Source organism: Hyla sarda, chromosome 4 (assembly GCF_029499605.1).
Source record: "Hyla sarda isolate aHylSar1 chromosome 4, aHylSar1.hap1, whole genome shotgun sequence".
Classification (NCBI taxonomy): Eukaryota; Metazoa; Chordata; class Amphibia; order Anura; family Hylidae; genus Hyla; species Hyla sarda.
The window spans coordinates 342,480,745-342,501,358 of record NC_079192.1 but is presented as its reverse complement, the minus strand read 5'-3'; the positions used below and the strand labels follow the sequence as shown (position 1 = coordinate 342,501,358).

General features: G+C 38.1%; 1 protein-coding gene across 3 annotated transcripts in view; it reads right to left on the bottom strand.

Moving 5' to 3' along the window:
* Positions 1-20,614, bottom strand: part of KCNIP1 (potassium voltage-gated channel interacting protein 1) — a 348,616-nt gene that overhangs the window by 300,401 nt on the left and 27,601 nt on the right. For 2 of the 3 annotated variants that reach the window (XR_008843083.1, XM_056516525.1), the window contains exon 2: positions 13,413-13,457. The exons of the other annotated variant lie outside the window; for it this stretch is intronic. Coding sequence is in view for 1 of the 2 variants with exons in the window: in XM_056516525.1 (XP_056372500.1) it covers positions 13,413-13,457 (45 nt within the window). In the remaining variant the exon portion in view is untranslated. The remainder of the gene's footprint in view (positions 1-13,412; positions 13,458-20,614) is intronic. 3 annotated transcript variants of the gene reach the window in all.

Below are 20,614 nucleotides of genomic sequence, written 5' to 3'. Positions count from 1 at the left end.
CCCCTTTTCCCATAAGAAAAATAAAACAGTGTAAAAAAAAATAAATAAACATATGTGGTATCGCCGCGTGCGTAAATGTCCGAACTATAAAAATATATAATTAATTAAGCCGTACGGTCAATGGCGTACGCGCAAAAAAAATTCCAAAGTCCAAAAAAGCGTATTTTTGTAACTTTTTATAACATTAAAAAATGAATAAAAAGTGATCAAAAAGTCAGATCAAAACAAAAATCATACCAATAAAAACTTCAGATCACGGCTCAAAAAATGAGTCCTCATACCGCCCGTACGTGGAAAAATAAAAAAGTTATAGGGGTCAGAAGATGACATTTTTAAACGTATAAATTTTCCTGCATGTAGTTATGATTTTTTCCAGAAGTGCGACAAAATCAAACCTATATAAGTAGAGTATCATTTTAACCGTATGGACCTACAGAATAATGATAAGGTGTAATTTTTACCGAAATATGCACTGCGTAGAAACGGAAGCCCCCAAAAGTTACAAAATGGCGTTTTTTTTTTTGATTTTGTCGCACAATGATTTTTTTTTCAGTTTCGCCGTGCATTTTTGGGTAAAATGACTAATATCACTGCAAAGTAGAATTGGCGACGCAAAAAATAAGCCATAATATGGATTTTTAGGTGGAAAATTGAAAGGGTTATGATTTTTTAAAGGTACGGAGGAAAAAACGAAAGTGCAAAAACGGAAAAACCCTGAGTCCTTAAGGGGTTAATGAAAGCCTCCAATGAAAAATAGAAATGTAAAAGTGCTTAAATTCTTCATGTACAGTACCTTTGTGGAGAAGTACAGAACCCCTTTAGAGCTCAGCCATTTGTGCCGAATACTTCTCATTTTTTCCTATATCACTAACAGAAAGTTAGCATTATTCAGCATGTTACAAAGTGAAGCTTCAGCCTTGTCCCTGGTCACTATTTCTACCAACTTGCAAACACATTATACCTCCCCTCATCCTTCACACTGTATAGAGACTGACTACTTAAATCAGCCATTGTAGCTATGATAATAGGACTTTATCAGCTAGAAGGTTCTCTATATAGATACACAGTCAACTTGAAATTTGCTGTTAATTTTAATGATGTACAGTTATTGTGTATGCTGGGAAATAAATGCTGTGCAAAGCCTTAAGGGAAAGATTAAAGGTACTATTTAATACTACAACTACAAACAATATACAAGCTGACTGCAATACAACCACAATGTTTCCCATTGGAGAAGAAGGTCACAAGTAACCTTGTGAACATCACAAAATGTCACCTTGGATGTATTTTTTGTGTAAGTGTAAGGTCATCCGTGGCCTTGTTTCCCACAGGAAAACATTACCTCCTTAAGGACACTGCTTATTTTGGCCTTGAGAACACTTTCAAATTTATTTTTGCATTTTCGTTTTTTCTTCCTCGTCTTCTAAGAGCCATACCTCTTTTATATTTCCATCCACAAATCCATGTAAGGGCTTTTTTTTTGTGAGACCAATTGTACTTTGTAATTATAGCTCTCATTTTACCATAAAATGTATGAAAAACATTGCGTGGAAAAATTGAAAAGAGAACCACAATTTAGCAAATTCTGTACACTTTATAGTAAAAATTATGTTTTCTTTTTTTCTGTGGGTCAATCAGATAAAAATGCTTTAAAAAAAATCACTTAAAAAAAAAATTATAATTAGCATGTTTAAATGAAATGTGCCCTATTTTGACCACCTATAACGTTATAACTTTCTTATTTTTCCATATGCAGGGCTGTATTAGGGCAATTTTTTTTTTCCCAATATATTACATTTTTTTAAATGTTGTGAGACCAAATAGCAGCAATTTTGGACTTTTTTTTGTGTGTTTATGCTGTTCACCGTATGGGATAATTAATGAGACATTTATATACGTTACTAATAATTTTTTTACACTTTTTTTGTGTGAAATGGGAAAAAAGGACAATGTAAAACATTTTGAGGGGAGGAGCTTATTTACATTTTTTTTAACCATTAATTAAATTTTTTTTTATGTCCCCATCATTAGATTGCTAACACTGCATAGGCAAAGCACTGAACTGTATAATCAGCGATCTACTTCTCTGGTCTGCTAGAAGGCAGACCAGAAAAGAGGAACCTGTGAATGTGGCCCGAGGCAGCTGAGGGGACCTCTGACCAACAACCTGACTCATTGGATCTCCACAGTCGTGCTGCTGGTGATCATATAAGCCATCAGAGTTGCCGCATTGCCACAGATGCCATGATTAGTATTGATCACGGCATCTAAAAGGCTATTGGTGGACATCAGTGCGATCGCTGATGTCCACCATTACCGACCGATCCATAGCTGCTGACAGTAGTCAGGGACCCACTGTGCATGAAGCACGCAGCTCCTGCGCTCCTTTCCTGTACAGGATATAAATGTACAAGGTACCAGTGCATCAAGACGTATATTTACATGCAGTGTCCTTAACCCCTTAAGGACAGGACCATTTTTCATTTTTTCAACACTTTCAATTTTCCACCTACAGACCCATATGAGGGCTTTTTTTTTTGCACCGTCATTTTGTAACTTTTGGGGGCTTACGATTCTAAGCAGTGCACTTTTCGGTAAAAAATAACACCTTATTTTTATTTTGTAGGTCCATACGGTTGCAAGGATACTCAAATTATAAAGGCTTTGTTTCTAACTACATGCACCAAAATTATAATGTTTAAAATTGTCATTTTCTGACCCCTATAACTTTTTTTTTTCGTAAACGGGGATGTGTGAGGGCTCATTTTTTGCACCGTGATCTGAAGTTTTTACTGGTACCATTTTTGTTTTGGTGAAACTTTTTGATCGCTTTTTATATATTTTTTTAGGGTATACAAAGTGACTTTGTAATTTTGGACTTGAAATTTATTTTACGCATACACCATTGACTGTGCAGTTTAATTAACATTGTATTTTCATAGTTTGGTTTCAGAGTACATTTACGCACGTGGCAGTACCACATATGTTTATTTTTGTTTACTTTTTTATGGGAAAAGGGGGGTGATTCTAACTTTTATTAGGGAAGGGGTTAATTCACATTTTATAACTTTTTTTTTACTTTTTTTGCCCAATTTTATATTCTCCATCAGGGACTATTACATACAATCTTCTGATTGCATACACTATTCATTGCTATGCCATAGCATAGCACTGATCAGTGTTATGGGTGCTCTGCTGCTGCCGCATGCTGATGCTGAGTGGAGCTTCAGACCAATGAGCGGATGGCAAGAAGGCAGGTAAGGGCCCTCCTGCCATCCTTTAAGCTGATCGGGACACCGCGGTTTCACCGTGGTGGTCCCAATAAGCTCCGCTGAGCTGCCAGGATAGATTTTTTCTATTTAAGATGCCATGACCAACTTTGATTGAGGCGTCTAAGGGGTTAATGCCGAAAATCACCACCATCGGTGATGTCCGGTATTAGCCATGGGACCCGGCTGCTGATAGCCGTCAGGACACCCTTCATCCTTAAGGTGTTAAAGGGTTATGGTTGCCATATATATATATATATATATATATATCTCAAGGCTGATTTGTGAGTCGCTCACCCCGTGCACGCCCACCTCACCACCTGTGCCGTAGATCGGCCGGTACTGCCTCCGGCTACTCACTTGTAGAAGAAAAGACAAGGTCCGGCACTAGGTTGCAGATAAAAACTTCTTATTCCTTTATTTCAAGATTCTGCAGTACAGGATAGAAAGGCTGACGCGTTTCGCTAAAGAGCTTAATCGTAGACTGCCGTACAATCACAGAGGACAACTTAAAATACCGGTGGTATAAGTCACATGACTAACCTCGTCATTGTTAATAACATGTTACATATAAAACCTGGAATTGGAATCCATTCAGAACATTACATGTGGTGTCTGTTCACACTCTTAAATTATCATGCACTGCGTTAAAGACTATTTCATATTTATTATTCGCAAATTGCAAGACTAAGAGCTTCCATAGCAATAAATTGTATTGTAAAATGGAATTTGACCTCTTATTGATTTTATATTTTTAAGAATCGCAGTGAATGAAAATGGAGTGTGAACTAGACGTACAAATTATCATGTAAATAGGGAAACCGCAATAAAGGGGGAGGAAAAGACACACACGAGCAAGAAGAACTCAACTTTGCACAGGGAAGGAAATATTTATATATATATATATATATATATATATATATATATATATATATTTATCATTATCAGAACGAACACATGGGAAAGGCACACAATACAGTTAGTGCGCAATATTATACGCTACTGACTGTCATATGAGAACAGCATCAATTATTTATGTGTGAATATTAACAGGATGAAATAAATGGAGACCTTTGATGAGCAATTTTTTATATAATTTTTATTTATAATTTTTTATAATTTTTTATGTATATATTATTGTTACTTTTTATCTTTAAATATTTCTTATTTTTATTTTTATATTTATATTGTTATTATTATTATAATTTACTATTATTTATTGTTATGCTATAGTATCCTAGATAATATAAAAAAATGTCCTATTTCATTATATTTATTTACTCATTATTATTTTTATTTTTATTGATATTATTATTTTATTATTTGTTTTGTTATTATTATTTTATATCATTATTATTATTATTTTTTGTTTTTTATTATCTATTTTTTATTTTTCATTATTGATTATTTATTTTTATGTTTTTATATTCAATTTTTCTATTTTTCATTTTTGTTATTATTTATTTCGTGTTATTATTTTTATAATTATTGTTGTAAATATTTTTACATATTTTTATATTTTTATTTTTATTATTATTTATTATTGATATTTATCATTATTATTATATCTCCTCATTACTAATAATATCCAGGTATAGATACTGTCATACTATTCCATAACATAAAATTAAGACATAATTGCCCTGCATAGTTCGATGAATTTTGTCCATGAATACAGTGTAGATTATGACATTGTCAATCCACACTGTGTTGTTTAGCTTATCAATAACTATAAATACTGCTCCTACAAAACATAACCTAACAACAATGCAATTCTATGGACAAGTTAACATCATATCCATTCTTTTATTTAAACTCTCTGGGTATCTACCGTATATACTCGAGTATAAGCCGACCCGAGTATAAGCCGAGACCCCTAATTTCAACCCAAAATCCCAGGAAAAGTTATTGACTCGAGTATAAGCCTAGGGTGGGAAATACCTCATCCCCCCCTGTCATCATCCAGACCCGTCATTAACATCCTCATCATCATCCCCTTGTCATCATCCCACACATCCCCCCTTCATCATCCCCTTGTCATCCTCCCACACATCCCCTTATCATCCCACACATCCCCCCTTCATCATCCCCTTGTCATCATCCCACACATCCCCTTATCATCCCACACATCCCCCCTTCATCATCCCCTTGTCATCATCCCACACATCCCCCCTTCATCATCCCCTTGTCATCATCCCACACATCCCCTTATCCCACACATCCCCCCTTCATCATCCCCTTGTCATCATCCCACACATCCCCTTATCCCACACATCCCCCCTTCATCATCCCCTTGTCATCATCCCACACATCCCCCCTTCATCATCCCCTTGTCATCATCCCACACATCCCCTTATCATCCCACACATCCCCCCTTCATCATCCCCTTGTCATCATCCCACACATCCCCTTATCATCCCACACATCCCCCCTTCATCATCCCCTTGTAATCATCCCACACCCCCCTCTTCATCATCCCCACCCCCCTTCATCATCCCCACACCCCCCCCCCTTCATCATCCTCTTCTCATCATTCGCCCTCAGTGGGCTGTCCGGGCTTGCTGGGAGTTGTAGTTTTGAAACCTCCGGAGGTCCGCAGGTTGAAGACCACTGCGGCCTTCAACATGCGGACCTCCAGAGGTTTCAAAACTACAACTCCCAGCAAGCCCGGGCAGCCATCGGCTGTCCGGGCTTGCTGGGAGTTGTAGTTTTGAAACCTCCGGAGGTCCGCAGGTTGAAGACCACTGCGGCCTTCAACATCATCCAGCCCCCTCTCACCCCCTTTAGTTCTGAGTACTCACCTCCGCTCGGCGCTGGTCCGGTCCTGCAGGGCTGTCCGGTAAGGAGGTGGTCCGGTGAGGAGGTGGTCCGGGCTGCTATCTTCACCGGGGGCGCCTCTTCTCCGCGCTTCCGGCCCGGAATAGAGCCGTTGCCTAGACAACGACGCATCTGCGTCGTTGTCAAGGCAACGTGACTATTCTGAGGCCGTGCCCGAAGCGCTTAGAAGAGGCCTCCCCGGTGAAGATAGCAGCCCGGACCACCTCCTCACCGGACCACCTCCTTACCGGACAGCCCTGCAGGACCGGACCAGCGCCGAGCGGAGGTGAGTACTCAGAACTAAAGGGGGTGAGAGGGGGCTGGATGATGTTGAAGGCCGCAGTGGTCTTCAACCTGCGGACCTCCGGAGGTTTCAAAACTACAACTCCCAGCAAGCCCGGACAGCCGATGGCTGCCCTGGCTTGCTGGGAGTTGTAGTTTTGAAACCTCTGGAAGTCCGCAGGTTGAAGACCACTGCGGGTGGGGGAGTTCACTCGAGTATAAGCCGAGGGGGGTGTTTTCAGCACGAAAAATCGTGCTGAAAAACTCGGCTTATACTCGAGTATATACGGTAGTTCCCAAGAGGAACATCCAATAGGTCTCACGTTTATACATCCTGTATTTGAGATCTCCACCTCTTGGCCCCAAGGATATTTTCTCCAATCCCGAGACACGGAGGCTATTTGCCTCCCCCCCATGTATTTCCCTGAAATGACGGGATAAAATGGAGATACCTGGTAGATTACTCCTGATGTCCGACACATGTTTTCTGAATCTCATTTTTAATGAGTTGCCTGAGCAACCTACATATTGTAATTTTCAAATTGTGCATGTCGCCACATACACAATATTTTTGGTATTGCAATTTATGTAATTTTGTATACTGTGTGCTTTTCCCGTAGTGCATGATATCACTTGATTTGAAACATTCATATAATCACAAGTTAAACACCGGTTGTGTCCACATTTCCAATTGCCTTTGGCATTGAGCCAATTCTGGCTATTTGTTTTGATATTACTTTTACTTTCAAAAAGACTTGGGGATATTTTAGACCCTATGGAGGGACCCCTCCTAGATACAATAGCAATACCTCCCGCTACAATATTTCTTAAGGCTGGATCAGTTTCAAGGACTGGGATGTATCTATTTATGATGTTTTTTATTTTATTAAATTGGATACTATACGGTGTAACGAAAAAAGGTCTCTTGGATTTAGATTTAAATTTACTCCTTTTGCCTCCTGCATTATGTGATTCTTCCTGTTCCTGTCTCCTCCTAGAGTATGCCACTAAATCTCTCTGATCAATTTCATAAATTTTCCTGTGTGACTGATTCAAGATTTTATCATTATAGCCTCTATTTCTCAGCCTAACACACAGGTCTTCTGCTGCCACTTTAAACTCCTCGTCTCTAGAGCAATTGAGCCTAATCCTACAGAGCTCCCCAAACGGGATATTATCCAGAACATGTTTTTGGTGACAGGAGGATGCCCTTAATATGGAATTAGTCGCCGTTTCCTTCCTATAAGGAAGGACTTCTATAACATCCTCTCTGCCCACCAATGTGAGATCTAGGAAATTAATACTATCTTTGTTAAAGAACGATGTAAACCCCAAATTGAGATAATTGGATCCAATGTATTTAACAAAATTCTCAAATTCATCCTTTGAATCTTTCCAAATTATTAAAATATCATCAATGAAGCGCCCTAGCCAATGTATACTATTCAAGTATGGATTGTCGATATTAAATATGAACTGGGATTTCCAATAGAACATAAAGATGTTCGCAAAAGAGGGGGAATATTTGGCCCCCATCGATGCTCCCCTGGTCTGAAGGAAATAATCACCATCGAACATAAAATAATTGTGTTTAAGCAAAAATACTGTTGCGATGGTGATGAAGTCCCTCAGACCAGGGGAGTACGGGCTATATTTTTCCATATGCAAGGATAAAGCTTCTAAGCCCTTGGACCAAGGAATAGATGGATATAATCCTATGACATCACACATTGCCCATGACAACTCCTTGCCCCAAGTGATATTTTCTAGGACAATAATGGCATGTTTTGAATCCTCTATATATGTAGGAGTAGTCTTGGTGAGGGGCTGCAAGTAGTGATCCACCCACTCCCCAAGACGCTCTAACAAGGACCCAATGCCAGCGACAATGGGTCTCAGGGGAGGTGGAAAAACCCCTTTATGCACCTTGGGGAGTGAGTGGAACACAGGAATTATGGGATGGGAGACAAAGAGATATTCTTCTAATTTCTTGTCCAAAATAGATACATCCCAGTCCTTGAAACTGATCCAGCCTTAAGAAATATTGTAGCAGGAGGTATTGCTATTGTATCTAGGAGGGGTCCCTCCATAGGGTCTAAAATATCCCCAAGTCTTTTTGAAAGTAAAAGCAATATCAAAACAAATAGCCAGAATTGGCTCAATGCCAAAGGCAATTGGAAATGTGGACACAACCGGTGTTTAACTTGTGATTATATGAATGTTTCAAATCAAGTGATATCATGCACTACGGGAAAAGCACACAGTATACAAAATTACATAAAGAATTGCAATACCAAAAATATTGTGTATGTGGCGACATGCACAATTTGCAAATTACAATATGTGGCTCAGGCAACTCATTAAAAATGAGATTCAGAAAACATATGTCGGACATCAGGAGTAATCTACCAGGTATCTCCATGTTATCCCGTCATTTCAGGGAAATACATGGGGGGGAGGCAAATAGCCTCCGTGTCTCGGGATTGGAGAAAATATCCTTGGGGCCAAGAGGTGGAGATCCCAAATACAGGATGTATAAACGTGAGACCTATTGGATGTTCCTCTTGGGAACTAGATACCCAGAGGGTTTAAATAAAAGAATGGACATGATGTTAACTTGTCCATAGAATTGCATTGTTGTTAGGTTATGTTTTGTAGGAGCAGTATTTATAGTTATTGATAAGCTAAACAACACAGTGTGGATTGACAATGTCATAATCTACACTGTATTCATGGACAAAATTCATCCAACTATGCAGGGCAATTATGTCTTAATTTTATGTTATGGAATAGTATGACAGTATCTATACCTGGATATTATTAGTAATGAGGAGATATAATAATAATGATAAATATCAATAATAAATAATAATAAAAATAAAAATATAAAAATATGTAAAAATATTTACAACAATAATTATAAAAATAATAACACGAAATAAATAATAACAAAAATGAAAAATAGAAAAATTAAATATAAAAAACATAAAAATAAATAATCAATAATGAAAAATGAAAAATACATAATAATAAAAAACAAAAAATAATAATAATAATGATATAAAATAATAATAACAAAACAAATAATAAAATAATAATATCAATAAAAATAAAAATAATAATGAATAAATAAATATAATTAAATAGGAAAAATTCTATTATCTAGGATACTATAGCATAACAATAAATAATAGTAAATTATAATAATAACAATATAAATATAAAAATAAAAATAAGAAATATTTAAAGATAAAAAGTAACAATAATATATACATAAAAAATTATAAAAAATTATAAATAAAAATTATATAAAAAATTGCTCATCAAAGGTCTCCATTTATTTCATCCTGTTAATATTCACACATAAATAATTGATGCTGTTCTCATATGACAGTCAGTAGCGTATAATATTGCGCACTAACTGTATTGTGTGCCTTTCCCATGTGTTCGTTCTGATAATGATATATATATATATATATATATATATATATATATAAATATTTCCTTCCCCGTGCCAAGTTGAGTTCTTCTTGCTCGTGTGTGTCTTTTCCTCCCCCTTTATTGCGGTTTCCCTATTTACATGATAATTTGTACGTCTAGTTCCCACTCCATTTTCATTCACTGCGATTCTTAAAAATATAAAATCAATAAGAGGTCAAATTTCATTTTACAATACAATTTATTGCTATGGAAGCTCTTAGTCTTGCAATTTGCGAATAATAAATATGAAATAGTCTTTAACGCAGTGCATGATAATTTAAGAGTGTGAACAGACACCACATGTAATGTTCTGAATGGATTCCAATTCCAGGTTTTATATGTAACATGTTATTAACAATGACGAGGTTAGTCATGTGACTTATACCTCCGGTATTTTAAGTTGTCCTCTGTGATTGTACGGCAGTCTACGATTAAGCTCTTTAGTGAAACGCGTCAGACTTTCTACCCTGTACTGCAGAATCTTGAAATAAAGGAATCAGAAGTTTTTACCTGCAACCTAGTGCCGGACCTTGTCTTTTCTTATATATATATATATATATATATATATATATATATATATATTTATAAATTTAAGAGATCTAAGGGGGTCATGTGTCAAGACCTGTGTGCCTTGTCAATTGGTGAACTTTTGTGGCAAAGATGCCTTTTTTGCAACATGCATGCCAGTGGGCGTGTTTTAGTTTTATTTGCACACAGATTTTCTCCTCATTTATATTGTGCAACATAGGAAAAGTTGCACTCTTTTTGCCACAAGGCCACACGAACCGGGACCATAAGCAGCTATCCATGCCATGTTGGCTTAAAGGGATACTCTGCCAAAAAACATCTTATCCCTTATCCCAAAGGATAGGGGATAAGATGTCTAATGGCGGAGTCCTGCTGCTCGGGTCCCCCGCGATGTCTGGCAAGGCACTTCAGTCATCCGTGCATGGAGCGAACTCCGCTCTGTGCCAGATGACTGGTGACTACAGCTGCCACGCCCCTTTTGTTCTCTAAGTATTTACTCACGAACACATAAGCTTTAAGCTTCCATGTTCCGGATGCCACTGCTGCCAGCCCAGAGATCACAAGGGTCCCCAGTGGCGGGACCCCCGCGATCAGACATCTTATCCCCTATCCTTTGGAGTATTGAGGTACTGCGGAATACCTTTTTAAAACTCGAGTGTTACTAGATAAGTAGTGATGCATAGTCATGTGGCTGAGCTGTGCTGGTGGCTTTATAGCCACGAGCGCAGCTCTGGCTGTGCAGGAGGCATACAATGTTATGTGCTGTGCATCACTTCTTAACTCATTTGGGAACAGATTGTTCCTCCTTCCCCTTTCACTAATATTAAGAAACGTAATGACTGGTCAACATTTGTATAGCACCACGTTATCACATAAGATGGCTTTGTATATATATATATATATATATATATATATATATATATTTATATATATATTAATATGTGTTTATATATGTTTTGCATTTTCTTAATTTTTGCGCACAGAGCTGACTGTTCCCCCTCCCCTTTCTCTGGGCAGAGCATTTTGTGCCTTCCCAGTGGGAAGAGAGTTAAGCAGTGATGCTGAGAAATGCTACTTAACCCCTTGGGGCTATACCGTAACCAGCAATCTGTATATGGTTACTATATACAGTGTGGAGCAATCTTTTACCCCTTCTGCTCCTATCTGTAGCTTCCTCTGTACTACTTCCTGTAAGTGTCTCATGGTGTACACTAGAGGGCACGGTAGTAGATATGAAGAGTAAGAATGGGGAGATAGACAGTGTTCACACATTGCAGTTTTAGCATGTAATTTTTTTTCTATAAAAAGGCATGTTTAAACACAATGGGGGAGATTTATCAATACCTGTGCAGAGGAAAAGTTGCCCAGTTGCCCATAGCAACCAATCAGATCGCTTCTTTCATTTTGCAGAGGCCTTGTTAAAAATGAAAGAAGTGATCTGATTGATTGTTAAGGGCAACTGGGCAAGTTTTCCTCTGGACAGGTTTTGATAAATTTCCCCCAATGTGTGAACAAAGCCTTTCTGCCCTTTGTGGGCACGCTGCCTCTGGTGTGCTATCACAGCAAGGGAGAGCACCCAAAATGTACTAACATTTTTCTTTATTTAGTTTTTCAGATAGGTGTATGCTGTTTCAGATTTACTGTACTATGTCAATGACCAGTGTTTTTATTTATTTTTATTTTTTTATGGTTAACGATGGGTTAGGGGTGTATTATTGTAATAAAAAAATTCTGTATTTTTTACATCACTTGACATAGAAACATAGAATGTGTCGGCAGAACCATTTGGCCCATCTAGTCTGCCCAATAATCTGAATACTATGAATAGTCCCTGGCCATATCTTATATGAAGGATAGCCTTATGCTTATCCCATGCATGTTTAAACTCCTTCACTGTATTTGACAGGCTTAGTATCAGGAGCAGTGTGATAGATGGTGTCCGTTACCAAGTGCAGGCTTAGCATTAGCCTGTAAAGGGCTCTCGTTAACCATCCAGCCAAAAGTGTAAAAAAAATTACTTTATAGGACTGCAGCAGCAAGTTGCCATTATTTAGACTGGGGAGGGCCAATAATTGTTTACGTTCAAGATCCTAAGGGTATCTGGCTCTTTCCGGTATCCCTGGTGGTGGTGGGTAATATTGTAAAAATAGGGGGTTGGCGAGAGCCCTTTTAAGTTTGAAGTTTGAATGCTACAAAAAGGTCCCTTGGGAAGGGAAGATAGTATTTTATAGAGCACAAATCTAGTATGCTATATTCAGATAGTTACATCTATAAAATGTAAAATAAGCATCTTTTAGATTAAGGGAAAAAAAGTTTAAAATTCAACATCCATTAGGTTATTGACGTAGAGTCAAATATACAGTATATGATACATACAAATATATATACGCTTTCATGCAATAAAACACAAATCAAAGCAATGAAAACAGCCAACATTGTCGAACTGGATTTTTTTTATATGATGTAAATTTAAAGCCATGATTCCATACTGTTTACAGGATTAAAGCATGGTACGCTGTGGACATGAATATATTAGTTTACTTTTAAATATTAGTTAAAATTATATGTTATGCATAAATTTCAAAATATACAATATATTAAAAAATATGTATCAAACTGCCAAATCTCATTTAGAGTTATTTTGTTTAAATTTGTTACCCCCCCCCCCCCCAACTGTTACAGAAAGTAGGGCTCTACTTTCACTCAAATGACTTTTGTTATCACAAATTCATGTTGGAAAGGACAGATCTGGTTTGTCACGATCTATCATGATTACCTTTTCTTCCTCCTCTAATCTGGTCAATCAGGGTTTTATTTGTTTGTATAAAATGGTTAGGATAGTGCGCACACTATCAGTATGTATCAACCATAATTTTTTTCCCATAATATAATAAAGAGTAAAAACTATCTCAATGTAACAAAAACATGAAAAGCTGACAAAAAGCTATGAATTTATGCATATGATTTCCATGGACTATGTTGTGAATCTGATGCCAATGAATAAGCCAGCAAGTCAGAAATACAAAATTCCAATACCTGACTTGTTTTGGCGAGGGGCGTAGTCCATAACATACAGTTGACCTGTAAAAGAAATAATGTACAGTAGAAGACTCTTACTCTTGGTACAATACTGGAAGGCCCCGTTTAGCGAAACTTCAAACTTGTGCTAAAAAACAACTGTGCAGTCTTTCATACTGTATATCTAATACCAGAAATATTTATCACTTGCAATTAATGCCATTGCCATACTCCCCTTGGCCATGTGCAGAAAAAGTGAATTTATTGAATATCAATTAGGTTTTACGAAACCATTTTCCTATGCTGTACAAAAATGTTTCTGAGGAAATGCCACAGATTTGCATAAAGGTAAGTGAAATCTTCAAATCACTGCTCTTGATGCAGATTAGCTGTACATATTCTTTAATATGCCTGCTTCATCTGAGGGGTTGTCTATAAAAAAAAATTAAATTAAATAACAATTTACTAATATATCAACTAATGTTGTGATAATCTAGGCACATGGTATTGGACATATTATTTAAAAATCGATTGGGCAACATTTGAATTAATTTGCCATGAATAAAATGTATTCTAAACACTATATTCTTTCATTTTTATTTATTTATTTTTTAATGAAGATGGACACTCCAAAAACACCACAACTGCCGCACACCTTTACAACCTAATTGTTGCAAAATCTAATTGTTGCATATCAATGGCATTGGTGTATTTCTTAGCTTCTGAATGTTCCAATAAGCATTGTTGGGGCTTACTGGAACACAAGTGGAAAAACAATCATTTCACCATAAATTTGCCTTGACCAGGTGCTCCTCGCAGGATATCTAACAAACGAGTGAAAAGAATAATCAGAAGAAGTGTCCATATATGGTATATTATACATATGTATATGTTTCAGATACAAGAATGCAGAGGACTACTTCAGATTCGAGAACTATCATGATGACCAGCGTTTTAGTTTTTTCCCCCAATAACATGGTTTACGAAGACTGTGGGGGACTGTGAAGGAATGTGCGAATATTCACATATGCGAATATGCGCATAAGCGAATATTCGCACATGCGCATATGCGGGAAAAAAGCTAATATTCGCAATTTCGAATATATAGCGAATATATTCGCAATATTCGCGATAAAAATTCCGAATGCGAATATTCGCGCACAACACTACTTAGCACCCCTGTTCTTGTCTGTCATCTTCCTGTGTAGCTCCACCTCTAGTGATGCTATTATTAGGGGCGATGCTACACAGGACCAGGAACAGAGGTGAGTAAGTGATCTTCTGCTCATTGCATACTGTATATAGCCATCTATAGAGATGGTTGTATACTGTATACCCCCCTCAACAGCACTAGTTACCTAATCCCATGCTAGACCTGCAAATAGCGCTCACCATTTACTTTATGTTGACAAAAGAGATAAGGTGCGCCTTACAACAACTCTTTCATGGGCCAGCAAATAGCATTCAGCCCAGCAAGAGGTTACAGTAAAGCAGTGATCAACACAGATCACTGGTTTACTGTAGGTTCTTGCTGGGACGTAGGCATACAATGTATAACTTCTTCCCATTCTGAGCTGTACCCACAGCTGTATAGAGTCAGTCCGCTAGGAGAAGAGACAGACTATACATCTAGCTATGCCTCATTACTTACCTCCTTACACTTCGTGGGACAGGCGTTCTGCGCCTGACCCACAAAGTGGTAGCCTGAGGGAAGTAAAAAACTGCCACTGGGTCAAAAAATGGAATTTCCACATACATAGAAAAACACTGTAAAAAGAATTGGCCATTTTGTTGGAGATTTTTTGGATGTTTTCCATGTTTAAATAACGTCATAAATAAGTTGTGTGGAAGCTTAACATGGTGCCAAGTGGAAACACAGGCTGACAATGCAAGTTCAACACATTTTTATATTTGTTCACTATGGATGAAAGTATGCAGTCTAAAATTGAAGGTCAGCTGAGATAAAAAAAGTAGAATCAAAAAAGATGTACTGCTTAGTAGGAACACTTGTCTAGAGGCAATAAAGAAGGAATAAAAGTCAAAGTAAATGCATTTTTATAAGCATAACCATTCTTTCTGTGTGTGCCAAATCTACTGTCTAATATGCATGCCTTATTTCAAAATTACAACAAAGGTAAAAAGTAGGGACTAAAATAAATGGTAATATAATTTTTAGAGCAGAAGGTGAACAGTGTTCATGTCTGAATCATTTTTATTCTGCAGACCTCCGTAAACACGCAAATATTTTTCCAAGCAATTGTTCATTTTTTTTATATGGCAAACATTATCCCCACAGGTTTTTCCAATGTATTACATTATCACAGCATGAAAAATTGGAAATATTCCAGGCTGGAGATTTCATGATGTAAACATTTATAGTGAGGAAATTGTTCTATAATTATGCAGTACTGGAATTCTGGAGAAAATGGCCAATATTTACTAAAAGTGTCTAATTCTTAAACAGTGAAAGCTTAGACTAGGTAGTCTAAGAATGTGCTTGCTTTATCACAGGGGCTAAGGCTATTTGGTAAATCTGATGATTTCTTACACTGTGTAGTCAAAGATTACACTATTTGTTGGCCTGCACTTTGTACCAGAATGCTGGTTCATTTCTTGGTGTTGCACCTTCAGCCAAGACCAAAACAAAAGAGTCTTAAAAGGGTTCCAGGGCACAATGTAAGAACATTCATAAATTTAGGGGTGACATATCCCCAAGGGGTAAACCCTAATTTAGAAACACTCTTCTTGCTTAAAAAAAAACAAAACAAAAAAAACGAATCAAGCCCTTGACAAAGCTGGTCATCCAGCAAAACGTTGGAGAGGGTAGACAGAGTTTTTATTAGCGATCATCTGCCTGAGTTTAGAACAAATGTTAGGATTATAATTAGAAATAGGATAGCGCATGTTCATTAACGCTGTGCAGCAAGATCGTTGGATGGATACAATATCCTCACTTTTAATGTGTAATTCTGACCAACCACTTTTAATTTATTTTATTTTAATAAAACAAATAAAAGTACATTTTTAAGTAAGAGGGAGTTCCTGGTTTAGGGGTTTACCCCTTGGTGGGTCACCCCTAAGACTGTGGGTATATTTATGAAGAACAGGCATGGACAAAGTCCAGTAAGTGAGGAAGAAGACTAAAATTCCTCTGTGCTCACTCTTGCCCTATCAGACTGCAGCATGAAAACAGAGAGGGGGGGGGGGGTTGCAAAGCAGCCTGCAGTGATTGAATGAAGAGACCAAGCACAGCAGACTCAGGGAGAAAGCTGAGTCATGCTGAGTAAGGACACACCCCTTCTAAAGCACAGAATGACAAACTAAGGGAGCAACAGAAAGAAGGTATTTGTGAGAGAAATATAGGTGATAGACACAAAAAAATATATATGTACATGATCAGTATTAAGTGCTGAGTAATAAATATATAACATTTTTCTTTTTTGTGGGATATGACAGGTACTCTTTAAACTAATTACCTATTCTTAGTCCACCCCTCATTTGGGTCTACTTTCGAGTTATATGCATTAATTGGTTAAAGGCACAGTAACACATAAATAACATTCATAAGCATAACAACAACAAAATAATTATAAAAATAATTCTTATTAAAGTGCAAAACATAATTCATAAAACCAAAAGTCTTTTAGTGGGCCCAATACCGGTGCTGCAGGTCTGCCCGAAGCAGTCCAAAACTACGGGACATCCTTTGGTGCTGGGACACCACACTGTCTATTTTGTCATTTATTGCCCTGTTAATATCAGTTATAAACCATGTGGGGTTTATTGCTTAAACGTGTTTTCTATGGAAGTCCATTTTGCAGTTTTATTATCCCTTAAGTAGATTTAACAATCTTCCATTTATCATTCGTATATCTATTTGTCAATAGCTGCTCCCAGTCTTAAAGTATAGCCCTCAACCTGAGGAAATTGGCATATCTAATATTAAATGCAGTTGAAATGTGGCACTCGGGACATATGCCCATGTGCGTGTTTTCTTCTGGGACAGCAGGATAGTGAATACAATCTGTGAATGGCGCACTGTATCCATTTTTGGAAATATGACTTAAGAAGTTTATTGCAGCTTCAAATGTATTTATTGTTACGCTATGGTTGATGTAAAAACAATCACTGTTTTGCCCCAATACTGTTGTACAGTTGTGCTCAAAAGTTTGCATACCCTTGGAGAATCAGTAATATATTTTATTTCTTATGGGACTATTTTCCTCAAGCCATAGGCAGGACATAGCAAACATGGAAAAATATGCTCTTTCAGATGAGACCAAAACATGATGTGTGGTAGAGACCAAGCTCTGCCCATCATCCCTGAGCACACCATCCTCACAGTGAAACATGGTGGTGGCAGCTTCATGTTGTGGGGATTCTTCTCTTCAGCAGGTCCAGGGAAACTGAACAGAATTGATTGATTTAGCCAAAAGCAGGGCAATCCTTGAAGAAAACATGATGCAGTCTGCAAAAGACTTGAGACTAGGACAGAGGTTAATCTTTTAGTAGGACAATGACCCTACAGCCAGAGCTACAATGGTATGGTTAAGATCAACTCATGTTAATGTCCCAAAATGGCCCAGTCAAAACCCAGACCTGAATCCAATTGAGAATCTATTGCAAGACTTAAAAATAGCTGTTCACGTCTCCATCTAATCTGGCTGAGCTGCGTCTTTTTTGCTAGAGATGAACAAACATGTTCATCTCTAGATGTGCAAAGATGGTAGACACTTACCCCGAACAACTAGCAGCTGTAATTTCAGCAAATTGACTTGTTCTGAATACTTTTCCATCCAGCAGATGTTTTGTTCCCATCATTGTTCCCATTATTGTAACAATAAAATAAATTTTGCACTTTTAAACTTCTATGTTAATCCATTTGTAAATGTCTAGTTCAATTCCAGTTTGTATGGCCAAGGGGGCAAATACTTATGAACTGTACTTTTGGAAAAATGTATTTCTTACATAAAAAAAAAAAAAAAAAATGCATAAAGAGGTTTACCCACAAGGCAAAGTTGGTCAAATCAGATGTGTAATACAAACAATTATGTAAAGGAAATCCTATGTGCTGTCTTAAAGTATATTACATCCTTGTACTGTTTTATTCCCTGTGAATTTAATTACTTTCTGGTTTCATTTTGTGCCTGTGCTGTTGCTGTGTCACAGAGCACACTTTCTCGCAATCCTCCTTGCTTGCAGGCAACACATTTCTGCTACTTCTGGGACAGATCAGGAGATTGCAGTTAAACTGAGCATGTCATACCATCTCAGTTGAACATTGGAGATAAGTGTGTATATATATATATATATATATATATATATATATTTTTTTTTTTTTTTTATTCTTTTATTTTTCTTTTCTAAACTGTACATTTTCAGAAATGCTTGTGTATTTGAAATATACTGCTCAAACACATCCTAGACCTGAATGAATGAACTAATCGTATGAAATACTTTTGTCTTTACATAGTTGAATGTACTGACAACAAAATCACACAAAATTATCCATTACTATGGAGGTCTGGATATGGAGTCACACTCAAAATCAAAGTGGAAAAAAAACACTACAGGCTGATCCAACTTTAATGTAATGTCCTTAAAACAAGTCAAAAATCAGTGTGTGGCCTCCACATGCCCGTATGACCTCCCTACAATGCCCGGGCATGCTCCTAATGAGGTGGCGGATGGTCTCCTGAGGGATGTCCTCCCAGACCTGGACTAAAGCATCCACCAGCTCCTGGACACTCTGTGGTGCAACGTGACATTGGTGGATGGAGCAGACATGATGTCCCAGATGTGCTCAATCAGATTCAAGTCTGGGGAACAGGCGGGCCAGTCCATAGCATCAATGCCTCCCTCTTGAAGGAACTGCTGACACACTCCAGCCACATGGAGTCTAGCATTGTCTTGCATTAGGAGGAACCCAGGGCCAACCGCACCAACATATGGTCTCACAGGGGTTCTGAGGATCTCATCTCAGTACCTAATGGACGTCAGGCTACCTCTGGCAAGCACATGGAGGGCTGTGCGGCTCCCCAAAAAAATGCCACCCCACACCATTACTGACCCAACACCAAACCGGTCATGCTGGAGGATGTTGCAGGCAGCAGAACATTCCCCACGGCGTTTCATGACTCTGTCACGTCTGTCATGTGCTCAGTGTGAACCTGCTTTCATCTGTGAAGAGCACAGGGCGCCAGTTCTCTGGCAAATGCCAAATGTCCTGCACTGTGTTGGGCTGTTAGCACAACCCCCACCTGTGGACGTCAGGCCCTCATACCACCCTCATGGAGTCTGTTTCTGATCATTTGAGTGGACACATGCACATTTGTGGCTTGCTGGAGGTCATCTTGCAGGGCTCTGGCACTGCTCCTCCTGCTCCTCCTTGTATAAAGGCAAAGGTAGCTGTCCTGCTACTGGGTTGTTGCCCTCCTCCCTCCATGTCTCCTGATGTACTGGCCTGTCCCCTGGTAGCACCTCCATGCTCTGGACAGACACAGCAAACTTTCTTGCCACAGGTCGCATGGATGTGCCATTCTGTATGAGCTGCACAACCTGAGCTACTTGTGTGGGTTGTAGACTCTGTCTCATGCTACCACTAGAGTGAAAGCACCGCCAGCATTCAAAAGTGACCAAAACATTATTCAGGAAGCATAGAAACTGAGAAGTGATATGTGGTCACCGCCAGCAGAACCATTCCTTTATTGGGAGATGTCTTGCTAATTGCCTATAATTCCCACCTGTTGTCTGTTCCATTTGCACAATAGCATATGAAATTGATTGTTAATCAGTGCTGCTTCCTGAGTGGACAATGTGAGTTCACAGAAGTGTGATTGACTTGGAGTTACATTGTGTTGTTTAAGTGTACCCTTTATTTTTTTGAGCAGTGTATGCTTTCAAACCTATTTGTCTTTGTGGGAAAACCCTTTAAGATTTTATTGGTGGAGGAGTTTTCTGATGTCTGGTTTGCCCATTACAGTCAACAACAAAATTAGGGTAGGGTAACAAATAGTGCATCTGCAGCGTATTTGATGCTGCAGATGCACTACTGACCATCCCTAGAGTGAGCCACCTGCTGTGACCTTGCGTCCTGCTTTGTCTAGAAGTAGCAGCAGATTGCTGGGCACAGAAGGAGGCTCACTCTAGGGATGGTCAGTAGCACATCCGCAGCATCAAATACCCTACGAATACACTACATGTTACCCCTACCCTACCTC